The sequence below is a fragment of the Sesamum indicum genome, linkage group LG2, assembly GCF_026168435.1.
Source record: "Sesamum indicum cultivar Baizhima isolate 11 linkage group LG2, ASM2616843v1, whole genome shotgun sequence".
Classification (NCBI taxonomy): Eukaryota; Viridiplantae; Streptophyta; class Magnoliopsida; order Lamiales; family Pedaliaceae; genus Sesamum; species Sesamum indicum.
Genome location: NC_142658.1, coordinates 22,430,242 through 22,454,561, shown reverse-complemented (window position 1 = coordinate 22,454,561; position 24,320 = coordinate 22,430,242). Strand labels below are relative to the sequence as shown.

The 24,320-nt window shown below is 33.1% G+C and overlaps 4 protein-coding genes and 1 long non-coding RNA gene across 8 annotated transcripts; 2 read left to right on the top strand and 3 right to left on the bottom strand.

Moving 5' to 3' along the window:
• Positions 1-753: 753 nt before the first annotated feature.
• LOC105156609 (uncharacterized) lies at positions 754-1,989 on the bottom strand. The gene has a single exon (XM_011072787.3). The coding sequence runs from the start codon at positions 1,839-1,841 to the stop codon at positions 978-980; it is 864 nt and encodes a 287-aa protein (XP_011071089.2). The 5' UTR covers positions 1,842-1,989; the 3' UTR covers positions 754-977.
• A 5,346-nt stretch (positions 1,990-7,335) lies between these two features.
• On the bottom strand, positions 7,336-8,435 carry LOC148789278 (uncharacterized). The gene is made up of 2 exons (XR_016064113.1): positions 8,070-8,435; positions 7,336-7,991 (listed from the first exon to the last, which is right to left on the bottom strand). It is a non-coding gene; the product is annotated as an uncharacterized LOC148789278 (long non-coding RNA).
• Positions 8,436-9,150: 715 nt separating this feature from the next.
• Positions 9,151-13,549, top strand: LOC110011346 (uncharacterized). Of its 4 annotated transcripts, none has more exons than XR_002286352.2 (4): positions 9,151-9,400; positions 9,869-9,921; positions 10,449-10,488; positions 13,301-13,549. XR_002286352.2 is itself a non-coding variant. In XM_020691350.2 (3 exons), the coding sequence occupies exons 1-3, from the start codon at positions 9,281-9,283 to the stop codon at positions 13,472-13,474; spliced, it is 357 nt and encodes a 118-aa protein (XP_020547009.1). In that variant the 5' UTR covers positions 9,152-9,280; the 3' UTR covers positions 13,475-13,549. The 4 variants fall into 4 exon arrangements, 1 of the variants encoding a protein (XP_020547009.1); XR_002286353.2 differs by lacking the exon at positions 10,449-10,488 and adding an exon at positions 9,550-9,606; XM_020691350.2 differs by lacking the exon at positions 10,449-10,488 and having other exon boundaries at positions 9,152-9,400; positions 9,869-9,931.
• Positions 13,550-17,529: 3,980 nt separating this feature from the next.
• Positions 17,530-18,360, bottom strand: LOC105156608 (uncharacterized). Its single transcript, XM_011072785.3, has one exon. The coding sequence runs from the start codon at positions 18,214-18,216 to the stop codon at positions 17,794-17,796; it is 423 nt and encodes a 140-aa protein (XP_011071087.1). The 5' UTR covers positions 18,217-18,360; the 3' UTR covers positions 17,530-17,793.
• A 2,441-nt stretch (positions 18,361-20,801) lies between these two features.
• On the top strand, positions 20,802-24,056 carry LOC105156607 (DC1 domain-containing protein). Its single transcript, XM_011072784.3, has 4 exons — positions 20,802-21,070; positions 21,931-22,410; positions 22,512-22,991; positions 23,208-24,056. Exons 1-4 carry the CDS (start codon positions 20,954-20,956, stop codon positions 23,886-23,888), a joined length of 1,758 nt encoding a protein of 585 aa, XP_011071086.1. The 5' UTR covers positions 20,802-20,953; the 3' UTR covers positions 23,889-24,056.
• The last annotated feature ends 264 nt before the right edge of the window (positions 24,057-24,320 follow it).

Sequence of the window (24,320 nt, the reverse complement as noted above, 5' to 3'; positions counted from 1 at the left end):
CACTTTTATCAAAGTTTCTTCTGTTACATATCTGAATGATCACATATGTCCAAGTTCATAGGAGCTGAGAATTGGGAGGTGAGGGGCATCGCCGTATTAATTATTTGAAAAACTATTTGGTAACGAGTGTATGCAAATGAAATGTCGGCGGCCCCTCAGTAGTTGGGAAGCCAAGTAGCTTTCAATGTTTAATTCCTCCGCTTTTTTGGGGTTGCAACAAAATTTGTTTGGAAGTACCCCAAAGTTTTTAATTAAATTAATTACATAATAAATATAATATATTTGATATATAATTAATTTAAATTCAGACAAATCTATTTGATTTAGAAATTTTACCTCTTCAAAAGTTAATAATGAATACATATTTTGTCCGTCCAAATTCATAATTAAATTTTTCAAGATTTTATTTTCTTGTGAAAGTAAAAGTAAGATCTACAGCTTATAACGAATTCATCATTTCAAGAATCAAGATGGTCTCGGAACTATTTGCAAAACTGAACCATGGAAAAGAATGAAAGATTATTTGGTATTTTCACATCATTTGATATATTTAAAATCTTTTATCAAACTCCAAATTGTTGATCAGTATATTTTAATTTATTTCATTACTTAAGACTCGTTTTTTTTTAATGTAAATGGAGCATATAATATTAAAATCAAGTAAACAACATCATATAATAATCACAAATCAAGTTTCAAACTTTAACTATATTGTATGTAATAAGAACAAATAGCAACTTGTGCAGTAAGAAATGATGAATATTGATATGTTATTATGTTACACAAATATACAAACCAAGACAGTTTCAACTTTTCGTGTCAGCAACCAACTCCATCAGGAAACATTAAACTAAAACTTCCCGTGTTTTTTTTACCCCCAAAAACATAAAAGTTGAAAGAACAAACAAACTCAATGTCCCTGAAAGAATTAACACTAAAAACATGTACAGTTCTAATTTGGAAAAAGCCACTCTTTCTCAGTACGGATGGACATTTTTGGTTAATCCACCGTTGACGTTAGTGAAAAAGCCCATCAACTCCGGCCGGTACGGCAGGTACGACCGCCGCCGCTCCTCCTCTTTTGCCTTACTTCTCAAGTAAACCTCATGAGCCGACAAGGATGCCGTTTTACTCTTCGCACTCTTCTTCACCTTCCGGACGATTTTCACCGTTGAATCGTCTTTCTTCCCACTCTTCTCCTCCGCTGTCTCGGGCGCCGGCTGCGGCGCCTGGCCATTGTTGTTTAAGAAAACAAAAGCGTCCCTTCCATCACTATTACATCTCCCCACGAAATCTTTGAACCGCCAAATCTTGGAAAATCCGGTTGAGTTGCTCTTCTTGCAGGATTCAGGCGACGCCTCCACCGCCCTTTTGCCCCTCCACTCGCAGTACGGCCCCATGATTCCGTCGTTTTCCGGCGAGGATGGCGTCACCTTAACATCCTCTTCATTCATTTCCACGAGTACCTTCTTCACCGGAGGTGTCATGGGCAAGTTTTCATGCAAAGAACTCGAATCATCGCCTGAAAATAGCAGATTCTGGTTGAACAACGGGAAAACAGGCTTGATCTGACCGTTGACGAATGCATCCTCCGCCGCTATCTGCAACGTGTTTTCTCCCACAAACATAAAGGAAAATTCTTCCCCATCCTCATCCTCTTCTTCTTCTTCCTCCTCCTCCTCATCATCACCGTGATGATCCATAGCTTCATATTCTTCAACTTTCACATCCCCGTCTTCCGAATCTCCGGCGAGTTTCAGTTTGTTAAAATCTTGGCTTATTTTGGCCTCTGAATCCAAACCCTGATCCGGGCTGAGCTTTTCTTCAAGACTAGCCTGCATATCTGAGCTTTTTTCAATTTCCCACCTTTATTTTTGGGATTTTTGGATTGATTGTAAAGATTTGCTTTCTATGGTATGAAGTTAGAGAGAGAAATTTAAAGAGAGGAAGAGGGAGAGATTGGGATTGAATGAATGTAGTAACGGATTAAATGTTTTATATATAGGTAGTTGGTGGGAGATGAGAAATTGAATTGGATATGTGTTAAACTTTTGTATTAATGACAAGGGTGTCCAAGTTTGAACGCACACAGATCATATAATGTGAAAGGATAAGTTGTCTTTGTCTGCATGTGATAAAATAGGTTTAAAGGGTTTGTTAGTTTGGAGAGGAAGATGGGAACGAAAATTCAATTGCGCGTTCACGTTGTTATCATTTGTATTGTTATTCTATTTTGGGAATGAAGGAGTCTTCTAAGAAGCTTTGGACCTTTGCGTTGGTTTTGACGGCTGACTCTTTTAACATCAATTTGTAACTCCATGGGAATTGTTTGTGTTATTGAATGCCCACGTGTAATGATTTCCTTTTTATTAATAAGACAACTATTAATTATTCAGGAAAATAAACAAGCAAATGTAATAAATATATTGTACGCCCAAAACTTAGAAGTCAAATTCATATAAATAAAAAGGAATTTATATGAATTTCAATCAACATATTTGTTTTTATTTTGGCCAATTGATTTTTTTTCACATTGCTTTGAAGAAAGATATTTGAGGGCATCAATATTAAATGTCAAATTCAAAATGCATTACAAAATTTAAAGAAGATGTTTAGCTTGCATTTGTTAAATTTATTTATTTTTCTTAATGATCAGTGGTTGATTTATTAATATTGCTAGTTTAGTTTAATTATAAAAAAATAAAAATATTGAAATACATGATAATTTTTTAATAATTGGCAAATAATTGAAGAACATGAGTTTCTTCTATTTTTTCCTTAATTAGTAGAATATTCCATCCATTCTAATTAGATTCCGTTAAAACTTAACAGTCAGGGGCCATGATAAAATCTATTTAAAAGATGTGGGACTATTACTATGCATCTAAGAGATGAAGGACTAAAGTGGAATGGAAATTAAAGATGATGGACTAATTAAGATTTAACCGAAGTACTAGATAAAATATATTGTACATGGGGCATAGAAGGCTAGCATTCATATTTTCTCGAGTCGTATGATTCTACATAAACTACAATCCAACAAATGATCGAATGATCACTATAAGTACATAATTTAAGTCGGCTTGAGTGGGGTTGGCATGACCACAATAGAAAATATGCGGATCTTGACTTATTTTGTAATTAAGAGAAAAGTTGGGGTGTTGTGTACTTATGAATTACGACCTTGAAGTAGTCTGCACATCAATATATTTTTTGATTTTCTTTTAGAATGATTTTTCACAGTAGTTACCCTTATTTTTTGTTTTTCTTTTGAGAGAGAAGGTGGATGATGGATGTATCAATAATATTAAATTATTTATGAGGGTATAAAAGTAAATTTTTATACCTAAATCACACCATAAATATACATGTGTTACACATGCAAACACTCCTAACTACACTATAAATACCATTTTTTTTTTAATAGGAGTTACTATCTATTAATTTGATAAGATACCATCCAAAATCACTAGATGAAATATGAATTTTCGCAATAGCTAAACAATATGGTCAAAGGAAAACAATTGTATTGTATACAAATTAATTGTGGCTCCGCAAAGGCCGTTAATTATTATTTTTGCAAGTGATGTCAAAATATTAGTTATAGCTAAAAAGATGGCAAATATTTTGATCATACTGAAAATCATGACAAATATTGATTATTATGGTAATTAAAATATTTAAATTTTTTCATTGATTTTGTTCAATCGTAATTAATAATATGAATTTATTATAACTTTTAAATCATAATCATTTATAATGTAGTGAAAAATCTTGATGCAGTGCATTAAATTCTCTATCTCTAAATAAAATACTTGAAAAGTATGAAACATGTGGAGGGTAACTTTTACTTTCACTCAGTTACTCAAATTACAACCACAACAGAGGTAGAAGTAGATAAAAATGATAAACTACAGAATTGAAATATAAATAATCTGACTTATGTCACTCCATGACCTTCATTAATTAACATTTTAGTCGTTTTCTCATTGAATTGAATACATAAATGTCATTATCATAGCATCATAAAAATTAAATAAAATAGAGGGTTAAATACACTTTACACCCCTAAATTATGCATAAAATGTATTTACACCCCTAAATTATAAAACATAACAAAATGACCCCTCATGATATACTCTAATTTTTTTATGACGAAAATGCCTTATTATTTACAGCCCTAAAATATCTCTTTCACAATCATTCTCCTAAATATACTTTTAATTATTATATTTTTTTTTTTTCAAAATAGGCACTACTCAAAGTCTATAACTTTTATACTGAGTGTAGAATCCGTATAAACTCCATAAAGTTACAATTCTTATATTTTTTACATAATTGATAAAAATTTTACATAATTTTTGCTTGTGTTGTTATATATATTGAACATTTTATAAAAGTAAATAATCAATACAAATTTAAAATATTAATTATATTGAACATATATATGCTGTAAAGTATACAAATTTATAATGTAGTTAATATAATATTCTATATTTTTTTAAGTAATGATATGATATTTATTTACTATGTGGACATGTAATTGAATAAAAATTCATAAGTTATATAACATACTTTTCCTTAATATTATATGCATTATGTATTGACACATATTTACATTTACTTTTAACATAATTTATTTACTTTGTAGAACATATTTTCATATATTTGAGCTTATTATTTTTTGTGTTCCATAATTTATATAAAATTGAAAATTAAAAATATTATTTTTAAAATAAAATATGAGTAAAATTTTAAATTACTAAAAATAGTTTGGGGGGAGATATTTTAATAAAATATATTTTAGTAAGTAGAATAAAAAAAAGTATAGGAGTAAGTGAGGAGGATATTCTTGTCTTATCAATATTAAATTATTTTGTTAGGGTTGTTTTTATTAGCTTTTATATTTTAAGGGTGCAAATAAAACAAAACACATAATTAAAGGATGCAAAGTGTATTTAACCCTAACGTAAAGCTAACAGAGATAATGAAATAACACAAGAAGAAGCGAATAGTAAGAAAATTGTTAATATGAATAGATAAGATCAATATGGGAGATGGACAGTCACAACTACTCATTTCTGTAGTGTCGGAATCATACTACATAGGGACGTCGAGTTTCGATAGTTAGCGTCTCACCTCTGCAATAAATTTGCATAAAATACTTTAGTTGCATAATCAATGACGCTCCTTCTAGAATTTTAATTAATTACTAATTGATTAAGTTGATGAAAACTTTGATAGCGGTTTATTAACATTATAAGAATTCCTCTCGTATCGTCTTACATAAAAATAAGAAATAACTCCACCGCCCTTTTATAATGTCTGTATAATTATTCCTAAACACTAAAGGTTTGGAAAATTATATCTAGTACTCTATAAGATTCGTTTTCGTTTAACAAATAGATCCCTCAATTAGTCAAAAATTATCGAATTTGCTGATATTGATAAAAAAAAAGTTGAATTTAACATATATATTTATTTCTAATTGACTTATTGCATTTTTTTTAGACCAAACTACCTTGATAATATATAGTGAAAATATATATTTTCACATGTATTAGTGTGTCAAGATGTACAAGGATAATTTGAAAGAAAAAAGTTAGTTTCATTTGCAATAGTCAGTAATAAGTCAATCATGGATAAATATGAATTTTTTTATTTTTATAATATTAACAAAATCGATGAATTTTTAATTAATAAAGTGATTAGTTTAATATTAGACAAAAATAAACCTCAGAAGTACTAAATGTATACATAGAGGGTTGATATTAAGGGGTCTAATGTAATTTTTCTTTTCTAACATAATGGTTAAATTCGACGAGCATAGTGTATAAAGGGGTGTTTGCAAGGGTCTAAATCATAATTTATCGGCTTATTGATGAAAATAAGATGAAAAGAGTATTTTTATTTTATAATTTTTTATTTATGAACTGTTTAAATTAAGTTGATATAAGTTAAAAGCTATTATTAATTCTTACCAATTTCTGCAGTTTGTTGGCAAAATCGAATATTGTTAAGTTGGTTTTCTAGATATTCAAACTTCAATATTTTTTCATTTTTAACTGTTTTGCTTCAAATACTCATAACTTTTACTAATGCGTAACTGATAATTTTTCTTCAACTTATTTTCCTCAATTTAGATTTGAAGGGTTTTTAATTTAATCTAATTTGTCATTTCCCTGACTTGCAATTAATATTATAATATTTATATATTTTTTAAAAATATTTTCATATATTTAACCATTTCTAAAATCAAGAAGAGTTTCCTGTAACACTGTAATTGGTTCTATATATATTTAAAAAAAAAAAAAAAGACACGTAGTTTTGATGAATTCAAAGATTTCAAGTGTCAACGTTGAATTTTGATGTATAGCAATCAGTTGGAAATAAAATTAAGCGGATCTTTGATAGAAGTCAAAGGATGGACATTGGACGCGGTCTGCTTTACGTGGGATTCAATTAATGTTACACCAACGTTGTTGTACTTGTCAGGGCTGACCAGTCATTGATTTCTTGATATGGATATGGCTGCCAAATCCCAATAAATCAATAATTTTCATCTTCTTCTAGATCCAACCTAATTACAACGACCACCAGATGCTATACACATCACAATATTGCAGTCTAAATTTGTCTAGTCAACAAATAAAAGATATCATAATTATTGCATATATATGTATCTTCTTTTTAATTTGTGCTATATAATTATATTTACAATCCTATGTTCTATGAATTATTTACATAAATTACTCATACTTTTTGAGTAATTACAGAAATCCATTCAAACAGTGAAAAGACAAAAATACTATGTATAATGATATTAATTTTTTTAGGGTTGTATGTGTAATTTTTTAAAAATAGGAGTAAATTTGTGAAAATATTGTTGACGTTTGTGATGAGTGTATATATAATTATTCAAAAGGATAAGAATAATTTGTGTAAACAGATTATAGACTAGGAAAATAAATGTAATTTCCCCCTTTAATTATAGAAAATTATGTATTTGAATTCTTCAAGTCCGAAATTATGTGAACTTTCTTGTAAAATTTCCTCTGAAAATTAAAAAGCGCTCGTTTGTGAATGACGTCGTCAGCCTATAGAATAATTGACGTTGAAGATTAGAATAATTAAGGATGATTAAAGAATTGTATTTATTGATCATAGTTAATGTGTTTCCATGATTTGTGATCACAAATGTCTTGTTGCTTAGCAAGACATCTATACTACGTAACAAAATGACTTGACCTAGCCAGTCCGCTGACTATTCCACTAATTAGCCACTGTCATTTCTTGATAATCAAACCAAATTGACATCTAATTAATATTACTCAAAATTATTCAAGTGTGTGTGTGCGCGCGTATGTGGCCCATTTCGAATAGTTTTCGACGTAGGACGAATAACAATATCTCCAGTTTACTTTGATGGGGGAACATATTTCAAAGTTTTATGGGGCAAATTATGAAATGCATCTGTAATTTTATCACTAGTAGTAGGAATATTAAAGCAAAAATACAGTGGAATGTTACTGACAAAAAGTCCGGTCTGCGTCAAGAGCGGCACATGTACAACGGCCGTCACGGGAGGCAAACCCACCACCGATGGCGTTACAGGTTGCGGCGCAACAGCAGCAGCAGAAACAGTCATCACGAGTAGCGCAACAGAAACACTTTATGTCGTCGGCAACATACGGACGCAACAACATCCATCATAGCAACAATGTCCATTTTCGACGTCTGCGGCATAAAATGATGGAATCAGAGGAGCGGGCGCAAGGGCTGGTGGAGATGGAGTCACGCCCAAGCCTTGCAGGTTCATCAATGGGGGCCGGCGAGCCATGCGCAACCCCCACGCCAAACGCATTCCCAAAACACGGCTTGGGCAAATTGGACCATATCGCGATTCCCACTTCTTTTTTAGGGTTTTCAGTGCCATTAGGGAGGCGACATCTCTCCATCATCAACAATCCTAATCGCCAGCTTCAAGAATTCTGCAATGTTGAAAGAAGAACGAACGTCATCCAAGCCAATCGGCGGCAATATTTGAACGACAGGAACATGGAACTCACCTATCATATTCGCAGCCAATCCTATTTGCAGCCAATCCTATTCGCAGCAGTAGTCAAGAAACCAATTCTATCCTCTTTCCGATGGAACTCGCCTCCTAAAGTGACCTCACCGGCATCCTACGCCGCACCATTGTCTCCAAAAGTGCCGTGCTTGAGGATAGGAGAGTCCATCTGTTTTGAATTCATAAATAATCCAAATCTCATGTAGAATGGAGTCTGAATTTTGTTATTTGTGTCCCAAATATTAGATATAGATATAGATGCTTTGGGTGGCAAATGGTGTATTGGTCAACTCACGGCAAAATTGGAGTGGGTGAAGCATATCGCAGAGAGTGAAATTTGTTATTATATTTAATATTTTTAATAATTATCATTACGTTCTTTCTAATTTTTTAATTAATATAATTTGCTTCAAAATATTATAACGAACTTCAGTTTAATCCGTTCAGATTTTATTTTATTCTATTTTGAATCTATAATTTATTTATAATTAAATTTAAATTCCTAAATAATTACCAATTGGTCTCTCAATTATGTGAAAAAATATAAGAGATTACAAATAAATATTAAAATATAACAAAAAATTTATGTGTCATATTAAATAATTATTTTTAGAAAATATTAAAATTTACTAAATTGTTGATTAAACTTGTTTTTGTATAAAGATTAGATGTATAAATAAAAGTACCATAGGTTATTATTATCTAAACTAAAATATATGAATTGATTAATAATTATAATATATGGTCAATTTTGAGCATAAAATTGATAAAGTATTGAATACGTAATTAAATATATAAAATTTTTAAAAATTAAAAATAGACATCTCTAGTTTCTACTAAAAAATTATGATTTTTGAATTAGGGACGAGTTTTTTTTACAATGAATTAGAGACGAGTTGATAATTAGAAATTAACAAAATTTACTTAGTAAATAGAGTTTGTCAAGGGATTTATTTTAATAATTAATTAATAATTTGTCTAATGACAAATAATCAACGGTAAAAAAAGGAAAATATAACCGTTAGTGATTTCTTATTAAGTTGAAAAAATTAGTGATTTATTATTAGGTTGAAAAGAATACTAATAGTTGGAAAGTACCGTTGAAGCAGGAAAAATTAGTCCGTTGGAGTTCACCCCTCTGTAAACTGACCTCCTCCTCTCCTCGCTCATTGAGAGGGTAGAGAGAGAAGATGCCTCTGGGAGAGCGATATGGCTGAGACAAGAGCGAATCTCGGTGCTGCGGCGCCCGAGATGGAGGTCGACGACGACATGCCGAACCTTCTCTCCTTCAACATCCACGGCGGCTTCGAATTTGTCCTCGCTACTGTGGTCAGTTTATTCATTGTCGACTCTTTTTTGGTTTATATGTTGTGCTTCTGTGGTTTGATTTTTGTTGTCTTGGCGTTTTGGTTCCTGGAAGTCACACACGAAAGTATTGATTGTTTGGGTCAACTCATTGTGTTACTTGATGTTGTCAGGCACAAGATGATTTTTGTATGAATTTCCACAACCATTAGATGTCAGACACTTTCATTGTATGCTCGGGTGACTAATTTCCTTATCTTAAGTTAATATTTTTCCCTTATTCTTATGTCAGACATCATTTTTGGACATGATTTCGTTCATTGTCATTGTGTTGAATTTCTCCTATTTCTTGGTGTGATTCTCTGTTACTTTCTTCTTTGGTTAAAGAAATGTTTACACTGAACAAATTGTTGTGAATTAAATATGACATTGTTGGTCATTGTGGATTTGTGACAAAAATGGAGGCGAAATTTTACTCTTTTTTATTTACAGGCTCTAGTTCTTCAAGAACTTCTGGGGAAAATGAAGATGATGACACTTTCATTGTATGCTCGGGTGACTAATTTCCTTAATTTCCTTATCTTAGTTAATATTTTTCCCTTATTCTTAATGCCAAGCATATTCACTTGAATTCATAATATGTGCTCTTTATTGAAATTGATGGTAGGTCGCAGGCTATAGATTGACTTGAATTCTGATCCTCCTGGATTGGGACAGGAAAGAATGTTAAGTGTTAACAAAATATAACTGTTGTATGCATAATAGTTCCAAAGTTACCAATCAATTAAGTTCTTTAATATTTCCATATTCCATTGTGGTTATAATGGTACAGTGATTTTCTTTCTCTATGAGTGGTTTGTGGTATTTTTCTCAAAATACCTGAACTAGTTTAATTCTTGGTTCATATAGGACTTTGGTTCTGATTAATTTTGGCTTTGTTGTCTATATGTGACCTATTACTAGCAAATATACTAATGTTTGTTGGTTAGACCATGTGGATGGTCTAAGACAATCTAGAGTGAGATTACTGCTTGAAGCTAATGGGAACTCATGTTGTGATATCTTGACATAGATCAGTGACGGTGACACCAAGTGCATTTTAGGAGCCATGGGTAACCTTTTGTTTTCTTACTATTATCTTTATAATCAATCATATTAGCCTATCTCCTCTCTCTCTCTCTCTCTCTATATATATATATATATATATATATAAATTCACTATAACATAAGTGCCTTCCAGCTGCTCTCCTTTACTTCAAGTTCAGCTTGAGTTTAGTATCTTCTTAAATCATTATTAGCTTGTGATCGATCAACAGTTTTTCTTTTCTTAAGTGCATCTGGAGAGCTCTCTAGGTTATTAAGTATTTATGCTCTGTTGCTTATGTGTGCATCTAGAAAACTTTCATTGTTATGAAGTATTTTTGCTTTGTTTCTTATGCCCTTGCATCTTGGTAGTTTGTTGTTTATGGAGTATTGTTGCTATGTTGCTTATGCCCTTTTACTGGAGAACTCTATGAGCTATGGTTTAAATCACAGGTTCCACTGTGGAACCCGAATGATTATCTATGTTCTTTTGTCATATTCAAGTTGCTTTCACAATCCTGTCTTAATGCATTTTATAGCATGCGGAGGCAATATTTGATTTTGTTTGCTCATAACACATATAGCATGCAGAGGCAATATTTGATTTTGTTTGCATATAATTATAAACTAGAATCAACTTATTTGAAAAATCATCTTTCAGTACCATGTGTCACAAGCATTTTATTTGATTGTATCTATACTCGCTTCTTGTAAGATTAAGGGCCTCAGCTTGAATTTGGTTTGTCAATTTTGTGCAAACTAAAGTAATCTCATATTCTTAAGTGTTGTGTGGAAATCAAAGGGTTAAGTAGGAAATTTAAACACTCAATTGAAACACACATTGGCCGCTACAATAATGCATTTTGACAACATTTAGAGCCTAATGGTAACCATTGTATCTATGGTTTCCTCTCGACTTGTTTTTCTATCAGAAAAGTGATCCTTGTTCCTTTCCATCCTACTTTGTCGACTTTTCTCCCACATTTGAAAATCAAGAAAATGTTGAACCATTGTTTTTACAATTTGTAAACTTCAAAACCTAAACCCCTGCTGTGATTCTGTGAAGTGTCCTCGTTCTCACTGTTGTAATTTGGAAGAAACAGGAATATGAATGTTTTAAGGCTCCTAAGAATATGAAGGATGCATGTGTAGAGTTGAATGCCAATGGGAAGAACTAAACTTCATTCTTTTTGTAGATTTGCTCGTGGTTTATTCATTTTGTAGGGTTCTTTTCATGGGTTTGCTTTACAATTTTTTGATGCCATTTATTTATCATTTTGTATGGATGTACAAAAAATCATGTTGTCATGTTCCTTGACATCTTCACTTTTACAGGTGTATCGTAGAAAAATTTGTTAGAAGTTCCTTATCATACATTCATAAACTATTTATTTGTGATCTTCGATAATGGAACACTATGCCAAAATATAGGATGGTTGTCTACATGCAACTTTTTAATTTTTTTTAAAGGGATTTGAGAACTCTTTCTTCAATATTATGTCTCAAATTTGAGAAATGTTTTTTCTAAAGCAACATGCAGTTTTGACAACTAAATAATCTTATGTTTACAAATTTGTTTTTCTTGTTAATTGCCTTAATTTTCTAAAACATGCACTTACCACAAGTGTTTTACTGTCTCTCACTTTTTCTTTTTTGGGCTTTCCTTTTGTCTAAAACATACTTGAATGAATTGATATTTTTTTGATAAACTTTTTTCTTCCCAAATCAGCTTCTAGTGCACAAACTTTTGTATCCATTATTTTGTTATATAAACCTATCTAATAATCGGTAGTTTTTGAGATGCAATCATTCAATTGCTTTTGGATAAATGCTTCAGAATTCCTCCAAAAATCCCTATCCAATTTGTTTTTGTTTTTATTAACAAAGCAGTTTTTATAATTTCAAAAAAGCAATTCATCTTACCTTTTCCCTATAAATTGATGAATTCATCACATTTTGATGATTGAATGTAAGTTTTTTCAGTTATGAGAACACTTGAAAAATGATGTATTAATTATGATGATTTTTTCAATACAAATGCACAACATTCGAGAAATAAATAAATCGAATTGGCATGTAGACAACCGTCAATATTTTAGTATGTGATGTTTCATTAATGAAGTTCACAAATAAATAAGTTGTGTTTTGTATGATAATGATTCTTCAACAAACTTTATTGTGATACACCTGTACAAGTCAAATGTCAATAGACATGATACGATTTTTTGTAAAATTTGTACAAAATTTTAAATATATGATGTTGAAAAGTTCTGCAAAAGCAAACCCTTGAAACAAATCCAACATATTGAATAAATTAGGAACAAATTTGTCAAGAGGTTGGAGTATTGTTCTCGAAAGAGGTATTCTTCTCAATTTGCATCAATTGTATTCTCAGAGGCTTAAAAAATTCATGTACCTGTTCTTTTCAAATTAGAATAGTGAGAACTTGGACATTTTATAGAAATCAAAGCAGACTTTTGGGTTTTGAAGTGTACAAATGAAAATACAATGGCTTTTCAACTTTTTGGATTTTCAAATAAGGGAGAAGTTGACAAAGGGGAAATATATAGGAACATTGGTCACTTTCTCTGTGAGCAACAATGTAGATACATAAGTTGCCATTTGGTTTTGAATGTTGTTGAAATACATTGTGTGTGTTCAGTAGAGTATTTAAATTTTCTACATTAACCTTAGATGTCCACACAACTCTTGAGGGTATGAGATTATTTAGGCAAGCACGCGTGACAAATCAGTGACGGGCTTTGAGTCCCTCGACCTTAATGAACGAGTATAGATAGATTGCACATGTTTCTCATTCTTTGCCTTTTGTTTTCTTTTCAGGCTTACATGATGACATTTCATACGATACGACTGAAGATGATCTCGACACAAGAAAAGATATGTCGAGGAACAACGCTGATGAAGATGATCTCAGCACAAGAAAAGACCTTTTCTGTTGAAGATGATCGTGACACGAGTCCAAGGACATTTGGAGCTCTCTGTTGTAGAGACTAGTCTTGCCTAATGTAAATTAGAATACTAATGTAAAGACTATTTTTTTATTCAAGGAAATAAAAGTTTTGATCAAAATTTGTTACTTCAAAACTTGTTTATGGGGAACATAGTATTGAAAATGGATTCGAAATTGAATGCAACACAAGCACCAAACCTGTAATATAATCATCACTTTTTCCTTCGGAAATACACAAGCAAGCATCAAGAAAAGAAAAAAAGAATGGAGGACATAATGGAAAGCACGATTTATGGCGCTTTTATTTGTGGCTGACTGTTGGCGTTATAATTGAGCTTGTTGATGGAGTTCCAAATTAATCAATTTCAGTTCCATCGGAGTATGATTCCATCGTTTCGATAAAATGTTGTCAAACCAAGCTGTCTTCAATTTCTGCACTTCTTGCAATACTATGAATGCTACTCTAAATGGCATTGACGAATGAGCCTCTTGATGCTGTGATTGCGTTAGGTATCAATCTCCAAAACCCGAATCAAGCCCAAAGAATAAAAACAGGCCCATAAATTATTACAAATTTTGATAGGGTTTGAAAACCCTTTATACAATAATTTTATAGAATAAAAATAAAGATCTATACAAGTACATAATTAAAAATACAGTAAATATTAAACAATTGAGAAAGAGTAGGAGATCGCAATGGTTTACAGGAATAAGGGTCAAAAGAACAGATCCAGTCAGTCAATGTAAATCCAAAAGCCACTAACGCCACAATCCATGCTCACGGTTGTTTGGAATCACAGAGCCACAAAGGCACCAAAACTGCCACAAACGCTATTATATTAACCTAGGGCCACAAAGGCTTGGATCTACACAAGATCATTCAACCACTAAAGCTTGTTCACGAAGAACTTTAAGGAATACAGAAGAGATTAGAGAGAGGAGAAGAGTTTCAAGTTCTGGCAACAAACTAGACTAAAGTCAACTATAGATAAAGGAAGAACCCATTTAATACTTGAAAAAGATCGAGGATAAATGGCGATGAAGAGAGAATTAAGAAACGATGAAAGAGACCCAATACCAGAGATTAGAAGAGTGAGAGAAAAAACTAAGACAAACAATGCTTCGGGAAAGGGATTAGGGTTATGACAGTGAGAGGAAGAGACAGACCTATTTAAAAAAGGAAGGAAGCGGGTCGACCTAGTGGCCGGGTTAGGGGAATAGGGCAGGGCAAGGAGAAATGGGCCAAGCATCATAAGGCGGACCAATCCTAGCCATCCAGTGAGATGGGCTGGGCCCAAGGGATTTGGGCCACATGACTTTTTGGTATGGGAAAAAATTGTGACCTTTTGCTTTAAGAAATCAATTTCTTTTAGTAACCTTCAAGTGAAATGGCTTCCTTAAAAGCTTATGTGGTAGCAATATATTCAACTTTTGTTGTAGATAAGGCAACAATATGGAGAAGTTGAGATTTTCAACTAATGTATGCACCACATAAGGTAAACGCATAAGAAGTAGTAGGTTTCCTACTATCCCTATTAGAGTTAACAAATTCGACTAAGTTCACACCTTCAGCACACTTAGTGAATTTTATCCTAACATTCATGGAACCATTCAAGTATCTTAGCAGCCATTTAAGAGCTTCCCGATGAGAAAAATCGTATTTGACTTATATTTACTTGGACAACTGACTGCATAGGCAATATCAGGTCTAGTGCTAACCATTAAGTACATTATAGATCCAATAGCATTTGAATAAGGGGTCTTTTGCATGTGTTTCTTTTCAGAATCAATTTTAGGACTTTAAGTTTTACTAAGTTAAAAATGAGCACCTAAAGGAACATAAGTGGGTTTAGAATTTATCATTAAATTTTTTTCTAACAATGATTTTTTTGGGTAAAGGTAATTTTCATTAAGTAAAGAAAAGTACAATAGTAAAATACAACTTGCTTAATCTAAACGGTTTTCTCGACAGGCTAAGGAATCCGTCATAAGCGGTCAAGCACATAAGTGCTAATAGCAGTAGATAATTCTATACTAAGAATCCTCTACTGCACATCGCGAACCATGAGCGCACCCACAGTGCGTGCATCTCTATGTATTCCATCAAATCGCCTACCATGGTCCCCCTCAATGATCTCCTCCATTGCCACACCATTTCCACAATCGTCTTAAATCGGAAGAAGAAAAACCTATTTAAAGTTGTTGTAACATCAATCAACAATGACCATATAGATTTAACGTGGTTTTTAAGGTGATGAAAATAAAGACGTTTACCCAAAAAATATTCAATCGCCGTGGAATTCCAACATGGTTTTCTATATATAAGTGGACGAAATGTAGCCAATATAATAAGGCTTTGTCAACTTTTGGTTAAAGGCCAAAATTAAGCTATAGTGTGTGTATTATAATGATTGTTGTCTTTATCGTGGGTGTAGATCAATGATGCGTTAACACATCATTTCACTGGATCTCTAGTTAAAAAAAGTTTGAAATTAACTATATTTTCTTGATTTGAATTTTGAAGTATGACGGCACCCAATTATGATTTGTTTTTGAACTTGTGTTGGCGTGATTAAGGTTGCGTGCTTTGCAGCTCTTCTTATTGCTTAGAGTTGGTGTGAGGTGAGTATATTGTTGTTTTAGAGGGCATATACACTATAATAAATGAATACTTTGAAAAATTACTCGATGCAATATTGAATACGGACACAGTTTGAATATGTTTCAGTCATTGATGAGTTCAAAAATTTTAAAAAAAAAAAAAGAAAAAGAAGGAACACAACGTCGGACACATTTGTTGACATGTCCGACACATTTTGGAGGAGTGTCCGATACATTTTGAATTTTTTTTTATAATTTCAAAAAAAAATTTGGTTGTCTTTAAGAAAAAATAAATTTTAGGCTTAATAAAACAGAAAAAGAATTAATTCACTCCTCTTAAAATAAAAATATTATGATGAAATTACTAAAAAATCAAGAGATTTTCATGATAATTTAACTAAACTTAAATTATTAAAAAATTCGTTGCATTTTTTTTAAATAGTCTGATTATGTATATTTTTAAAGCCACATTCAATTAATATAGATATAAGGCATCTTATTTTATATTTATCTTAATATTTTTCATACTACATATTTTAATTTTACAAAAAATTAAAAATATATATAATAAAAATATATTATATATACCCATATTAGTATCGTGTCGTGTCTTAATTTTTTTATATTTTTCATATCGTGGCATTCGTATCCATATCCCTGGATCATAGTATATATGCATGTTTCCAAACCCAAGGGTAGGTACCATAGTGTAAGACTTGGTTATGATAATATATATGTAATGGGTTGATGTATTTGATGAAAAGTGGTGTATTCAAAATGTGCAAAGTTGAAGAGAAATATTTGCATCTTCCACTCCACTCACTGTGTATTGGTTGATGAATGATATTAGTTCTAATACTCGCTCTATGGCATTGGCAAGTTGGAGCTATAAAGTTTGAGCCCAGCAATGGGGCTTGGGCCCAAGTAGTGGCTATAGCGTATCCCCCTTCCAAGGGGTTGGAGTTATAATCATATCATTTCTGCAGACGCAGTTATTGCGGAAAAAAGTGCATTAACGTGTTCATACCATTTTGCAGCTTATAATTAAGTACAACTGCGGGCCCCTTTTCGGTAGATACGCAATACCACTACAAAAATATGCTCTATATATATGGTGCTAAAGTTACAACCTTCTCGTTTTGAGATTCTCATCACACTTTATTAATAACTACACAAATTCATCTATTTTTATAATAATCTTTACCAATAGATTATGCTTATTTATTCAATAAACCATAATTCATCATTGATTGATTAATCTATGATATATCGATGTATTCTATTAATTCGACTAAAAAAAGAATAAAATAGAAAATTAGAGGGGAAAAAAATAGATGTGCAATAAATGGGATTGAATTTTTTATTACGAATATTATTCCAGTTTTTACCTCATTCAATATACAGATTTTATGTGTATAAATATGATATCATGTATTCTATTTAGAGAAAATTTTATACACATGACATGTGTATAGTAAGTGAATGAAGTGCACGATGATGAAATAAATTTTGCAATAGAAAATCCAAATAGTAAATACCTTAATATAACACCTTTTCTATCAAACCACCACCAAATTTTAACATTTCACAATCCTTAATTAATTTGCAAATTGGGCACAACTAATTAACCATGCTATATTTGAAGAACATCAACTATATATACTAGTAGATCGATATCTATGTTTATAACCTTGAGGGAGATCCTCTGTTCAACACCACACCATCCATGCATGCATCTTCATCAATTAACATCCCTAGCTAGCTACACATTATCTGCAAATCTAACTTCCGGCTTGTGTCCGGCGCCGTTATGATGAGGTGGCACACCCTTTCCTCCTCCGTGGTTGGCCATTTTAGCTGAAGGCATTCGCTTGACGTCGAACCCGAACTCTATGTCCCCATCTCTCATGTTGAAGCTTGGCTTTTGCCTGGACTCCCACTCTTTAGGCCCTAGCCCGCCGTGACTCTGCTTATTATTATTGGCCTTGGGGTTGTGGTGGTGGTGCACCTCCTTCCCACGGTGGTGCCGCCTGCTGCACAGCCGTCCCAGCACGCAGGCCACGGCGGATACCACGAGGATCACGGCCAAGACTATGAAAACAGGGCCAAACGAACCGTTGGAGTTGGAAGAAGTTGGTTGTGATCTCATGACAGGATTAGGGTATGCTTCAAGGGGTTGTGACATTTTGGGTCTTGGGGTTTGTTTGGGGAATGAGAGGAAATTGGGTAGAGAAAAAGAATATTATGTTCTTTGAGTGATGAGAACATCAAAGATAGGTAGGGTTGGGTGATGGGGTGGTTTTATGGGTAATGATGGTGTAATTAGAGAAGGTATTTTGAAGTGAAAAAGGAAGAGATTTTCTTTTAATAAAGAGACAACTAAAGATATTCTTTGCGTCCTTTATTACAGGAGAAGGAGAGGAAAGAAAGATTTTTTTGAACATCATCACATTGATCAATGAAGGTGTCTTATGCTTTTGCTTTATTCTTGGGTTTAACAATTCTACCAACATTCATTTATGTATTAAACTCATCATATTGTTGTAGAATAATGAATCGATGCGTTTTTGCAGTATTTGTTTGTATAACCGGATAACATACCAAAACTTACATATATATATTTGTCATCAAACTTACATTATATTTGCAGATGGAGACTAAACCCGTCTTTAGAAACAAAAGCCTCGTGTGAAGGAAAGAAATCTAGTTAAATAAGACAAGAATGATATTGTCGAAAAGGAATGCTAAGTCAAAATTTATTAAATTGATGTGGTATAACGAATTATTCGAATAACCCCACCAATAAATCGGAGGTAGTTGAGGGTTAAAGTAATACTTTATTCGTACCTACCTTAAATAATACACAGTTGTATTAGTATAAATACCACAACCATTTTATCATTTCTGGGGAAAGTGAATTACTTGTATTAAACTCTAATGTAAAACATGTTGAATCAGGCCTTATAATATAAATTTAGTCAATCTGTCTTTTTTAGCGATATCAACCTTGACTATTTTTTTTTAATTAAAACCTAAAATCACAAATTACAACATCCGAAAATTAAAGGGAAATATACAAGCAACCTCCATATAATATGTTATATGTGTAAACTACTCTTTATAAAAAATAGCAAAATATCACATTGTATCTTTCAAAATGAAAATTTACCTTTTTACTTCTTAAATTGCTCTATTTTAAAAAATTAGAGAAATAATTTTTATAAGGTATAATTTACTTATTTACAATATCACATAAAATAAATTGCATCCTAAACCCTAAAATTCAATAAGTGGCCCGGGACAAAACTTTAATAACCTAAAAGATATGGGGTAATTGTTTCATCATTTCACACAGGCGTGCTCACCCATGATTACACAACGATATATCTATATACACACACATTGATATATACATATAGAGAGAGAAGGGGGGGGGGGGAGTGGAGTGGAGTGTGAAACATGATAGCTGTATATATATTCGAATTGATGTAAAGTTGGCAATGAAGTGATGGGCTAATTGATGACATTCTTGGCTTGATTTTCTGTTTTTATTCTTTGTTTTTAGAGAAAGCTGAAGCATGTCGATCGATGTCGGTGGCTGTGTGGGCTCGACGTCGCGCGCATCAATAATTATGTGCCCCAATCAATATTATTGCATAATCACATAATAAATATATTAAAACTACATTATAATATCAACACTTTCAAAAAAGAAAAAACTATATTGTAATATCAAAGATAGATAGATAGATAAGCTCAGTACATCCATCTCCCAAAGGGACTTTAATCTTCATTATATATGATACAAGTTTATTCCTTACACACCCATGACTCTAATTTTTTTTTTCTACAAATAACTATATTTTTTGTTTATTAATTAATGATTTTCTATTCATACACAGCTAAAATTAACTTAGTTTGCTAATTTTAATCAAATATTAATTTTATTTAATTAAATTAATATAATAAAAGTTTAACTTATGAATACTTCAATTATTAGTAAATATTACGTTAGAACAACTTATTAATTAGTGTCATGGCAATGTCTATTATTTGCTTGGAACAACGCAATTCAGTTCATAATTTCACACATTACCAAAAAAAAAATCTATTTCGGACTGTATTGTGTGGGACTCGATTGGAGCCCACTGCAACCTTATGGGCTTCAAATGCGCCGGAAAACAACGTATTCAAGAAAATCTTGAGCAGCACACATTGATCTGAATGGGTTTATTTTAGGCTCAAATATGTAGGACGATCCAATTGAGGCCCGAAACAATTAAGATGCTAACGTTCTGAAAAATTGACAAAGTTATTTTAATATCTTAGATTAAATTTACAAAATGTTCTTCTTTTCTTAAGATATTATTCTGTATATAACTTTGTATTTCATGTTTTTTTTATTAGTTTGCTTTTTATTTATTTATTCGGAGAATGTGTTCTCCAACGAAGCATAAAAAAATGAAAAGTGAAAAACTTTATTACCATAATTTATACCTAATTCAATTATATAAAAAGCAAAGTAGGAAGTTTCAGAAATTATATAAACAAGAAAAGGAAGAAAAAGAAAACGAAAATATAGGCATTGTGACCGTAATTACAGAATGAAGAACGAACTTACGGCTGAGATTGATGCCGACGTCCCATTCACACAGAAAACCATCAATATTAAGCAAAGTATCTGGAACTGATTTTCTAGTTGACGTTGACGTTGACGCTGTAGTGAGTCATCTCCTGCGTAAATATATATTCCCACGTCGCGCGTAGGATTGTTGTCTAAGAAAATATCAACTGTTTTTCTTCTCTTCTCTTTTAAATATAAATAGCTCAGCACTTCTGAGGTCTTAACCTCTGTGCGCTTGTTTGCCCTTCTGAGTGTTTTCTTGACCTCATTCAGGATTAGCGGTTTCTTGAAGTGACTGATGGAGAGCCCAGAAAATGGTGAGCTTGAGAGAACTAATGAGGACAAGAAATATGACCTTGCTTCTATTTTATGCGTTCCAAACAGGGATTTCCTTGTTCGCAACAACGGTGATCAGGTAATTTCCGAGTCTGTGTTTTGTTATTTAGACCGAGCGGGGTGGTTGTGGTTTGTTGCTATTTGATTTCTTGAATTTTAGGGCTCGTTTCTTCTTGTGTTTCTATTTAAGTTCAGGATGTGGTTCTGGTAATTTTGTTTTTGGTCATCTCTTTGGTTTTAGTGTTTAGGTTGTTATTATGGGTTTGTGCAATTTCTTACTTGGTTCTAAGAATTCATTCTTGTTGTTTTTGTGCTGCCGGTCCGAAAGATCGTGCTTTCAATACTTTATTTTCGGTCTTTTGGGAGGTTTAACATTTGATGGGATTGGTTGTGAGGTGGTTGCATCTCAAAGTTTTGTTAGCATTGCTTTCAAAATTGATTTCTGCTACGCTTTCTGGGTTTTGACTACATTGTAAGAAAATCAAAACATTTTGTTCATTGTTTATGCTAATTGTTGAAGAAATTTATGGAAACTGGATGGGTATCTGAAACATTTACCCCAAACTTGGCATGTACATTTGCTGGGTTTCCTACTTTCTAATTATACTTGTTACTGGAATATCTTAAGTTTCTGCTTTTAAAGTTACATACTTCCTTCAAGAATGAAGGCAAAAACTTGGTTTCATTGAGTTGCAATTCATTGATTGTAGTGGTATCTTAACTTACCACGATTCTCTTTTCAGTGACTGGAAATGTATTTTTTGTGTACAAGCTGGAAACTGTTGACTCGATAAGGAAAAGTGAAGAGAGGGTTTGCATAGTGTATTAAGTGATTTTCATTGTGTATAGCTTCTTTTTTCTTTTTCAGAGTTCATTTGGTTTGATTGGCTACTGCTATTATACAGATAGAAGATTCATTAAATGTGTTAATTCTTGTAGGTTAGAGTAGATAGTTTAAGGGGAAAGATAGTTGGATTATATTTCTCTGCATCATGGTGCGGTCCGTGCCAGCGATTCACTCCAAACTTGGTGGAGGTTTACAATGAGCTCCTGCAAGTTAACAACTTTGAGATTGTGTTTGTCTCTAGTGATGAGGATGACGAGTCATTTAATGCTTATTTTTCTAAGATGCCTTGGCTTGCGATTCCATTTTCTGATTCTGAGACACGTGGACAACTGGATGAATTGTTCGCTGTCAGTGGAATACCCCATCTTGAAATCCTGGATGAAAATGGTAAGGTATTGACCAGCGATGGTGTAGAAATCATCCAAGAACATGGAGTGGAAGGATACCCTTTTACTTCTGAACATATTGAGAAACTCGTGGAACAAGAAGAAGAAGCTAAAAGGAACCAGTCATTGAAAACCTTACTGGTTACAAAATCTAGAGACTATGTGATCACAGCTGATGGGAAAAAGGTGATTCTTATTTTTGCTCTTCTGCTGAGTAGAACCATTCTAATGTTTGTTCCAGTGGGTCTAGTTCTGATGTACTCTCTTCTTTGCCTTATTTATACAAGGTACCTGTTTCTGAGCTGGAAGGTAAGACAGTGGGCTTGTATATTTTTCTGGCCACATACAATGGATGCCTTGCTTTTAATGCAAAGCTCGTTGAAGTATATAAGAGTTTGAAAGAACAAGGAGAGAACTTTGAGATTGTTATGATACCCCTTGATGATGATGAACAATCATTCAAAGAAGCATTTGAACACTTGCCATGGTTTTCTTTGCCTGTCAAGGACAAATGCTGTGCAAAGCTACTCCGATATTTTGAGCTTGAAAGCCTCCCAACTGTGGTTGTAATTGGCCCAGACGGGAAGACACTTCATTCAAATGTTGCTGATGCTGTCGATGAACATGGCACAAAGGCCTATCCTTTCACGCCTGAGAAATTTGCAGAGCTTGAAGAGTTGGAAAAGGCAAAGAGGGAAGCACAAACACTTGAATCCATTTTGGTGGCAAAAGATTGTGATTTTGTAATTGGCAAAGATGGGATTAAGGTAAGCATGTTTCGGTGATGACACTAACTCCATTCCTCATTGTGTTATGTTCTTATGGCCTCTCCTTCACTGAAATTCAAGGTATTTCACTGGTATTCTATGCATCCTATTGGTAAATTCTTTTGGCTGATTCAGTTTGAGTTTCTGGTTTTTATTCTGGTCCTCTGTCTAGTTCAAAACAATGTTCTTTCTAACAGAAAGATCTTCCCTTGTCAGATCCCTGTGTCTGATCTTGTTGGAAAAAACATACTGCTTTACTTTTCTGCCCACTGGTGTCCCCCTTGCCGTGCTTTCCTGCCTGCGCTCATAAAAGCATATGAAGAAATCAACAAAAACGGCAACGTGCTAGAAGTTGTATTCATATCAAGTGACAGGGATGAAACATCTTTTGATGAATTTTTCTCAAAGATGCCCTGGCTTGCACTTCCGTTCGGCGACGAAAGGAAAGAATTTTTGGGTCGCTTATTCAAGGTTCGTGGCATTCCGATGGTCATTGCAATCGGGCCAAATGGCAGGACGGTCTCAACTGAAGTTCGGGAACTGATCATGTACCACGGTGCAGAAGCTTTTCCTTTCACTACAGAACGGCTAGAGGAAATTGAAGCAGCGCATGAGAAGATGGCAGAGGGGTGGCCTAAGAACTCAAAATCCGCTCTTCACGATCATGAGCTTGTTCTCACCAAGCGCCAGTTCTTCAATTGTGATGATTGTGGAGAAGAGGGACGCATTTGGTCGTACTATTGTGAAGAGTGCGACTTTGATCTGCACCCAAAGTGCGCGTTAGGCGACAATAGCAAGGGAACAGAAGGAGATGTGGGAGGAAAAGAATCAGTAGATGCAGAAGGGGCCCCAGCAGAAGGGTGGATCTGTGACGGAGACAAGTGCTATCGAGAATGACTGGTAGAAGTGGTGAACAATTAAAAACTACAATCTGCAATAATAAAAGAAAATGTTAAATAATAATACGATCAACTCTTTTTTGTGGGCAGTGTGTATGTATGTTTTATGTGGTCATAATTGAACATTTACAAACCTTCTTGTTTATAAATTACTTGTGCACTTTAAGTTTGGTGTGATGGTAAGCGTCAGGACTATTTGCTATCCTGCAACAAGGAATTGGAAAATTTTGGGACTGGAAAAGACATACATTAGCACAACCTTCTCAAAAAACAGTTGATTATGGTATCCGCATAAAAAACATGTCCAAATGCATTCAATGTGCAAGAAACATGAAAAAGAACCTTAAAGCAAATAAATTCATGTCCAAATACATTGAACCTGCCAACAGCTTGGAAAGAAAACTTTTGCACCCTGATTATGTTTATAGTG

Excerpts from the sequence above, each read along its gene's own strand:
- LOC105156609 (XM_011072787.3), bottom strand. The coding sequence starts at position 1,841 with ATGCAGGCTAGTCTTGAAGAAAAGCTCAGCCCGGATCAGGGTTTGGAT.
- LOC110011346 (XM_020691350.2), top strand. The coding sequence starts at position 9,281 with ATGGCTGAGACAAGAGCGAATCTCGGTGCTGCGGCGCCCGAGATGGAG. Across the intron at positions 9,401-9,868 it reads AATTTGTCCTCGCTACTGTG|GCTCTAGTTCTTCAAGAACT; the intron begins GTCAGTTTATTC and ends TTTTATTTACAG. Across the intron at positions 9,932-13,300 it reads CACTTTCATTGTATGCTCGG|GCTTACATGATGACATTTCA; the intron begins GTGACTAATTTC and ends TTTTCTTTTCAG.
- LOC105156608 (XM_011072785.3), bottom strand. The coding sequence starts at position 18,216 with ATGTCACAACCCCTTGAAGCATACCCTAATCCTGTCATGAGATCACAA.
- LOC105156607 (XM_011072784.3), top strand. The coding sequence starts at position 20,954 with ATGGAGAGCCCAGAAAATGGTGAGCTTGAGAGAACTAATGAGGACAAG. Across the intron at positions 21,071-21,930 it reads TTCGCAACAACGGTGATCAG|GTTAGAGTAGATAGTTTAAG; the intron begins GTAATTTCCGAG and ends TAATTCTTGTAG. Across the intron at positions 22,992-23,207 it reads TTGGCAAAGATGGGATTAAG|ATCCCTGTGTCTGATCTTGT; the intron begins GTAAGCATGTTT and ends TTCCCTTGTCAG.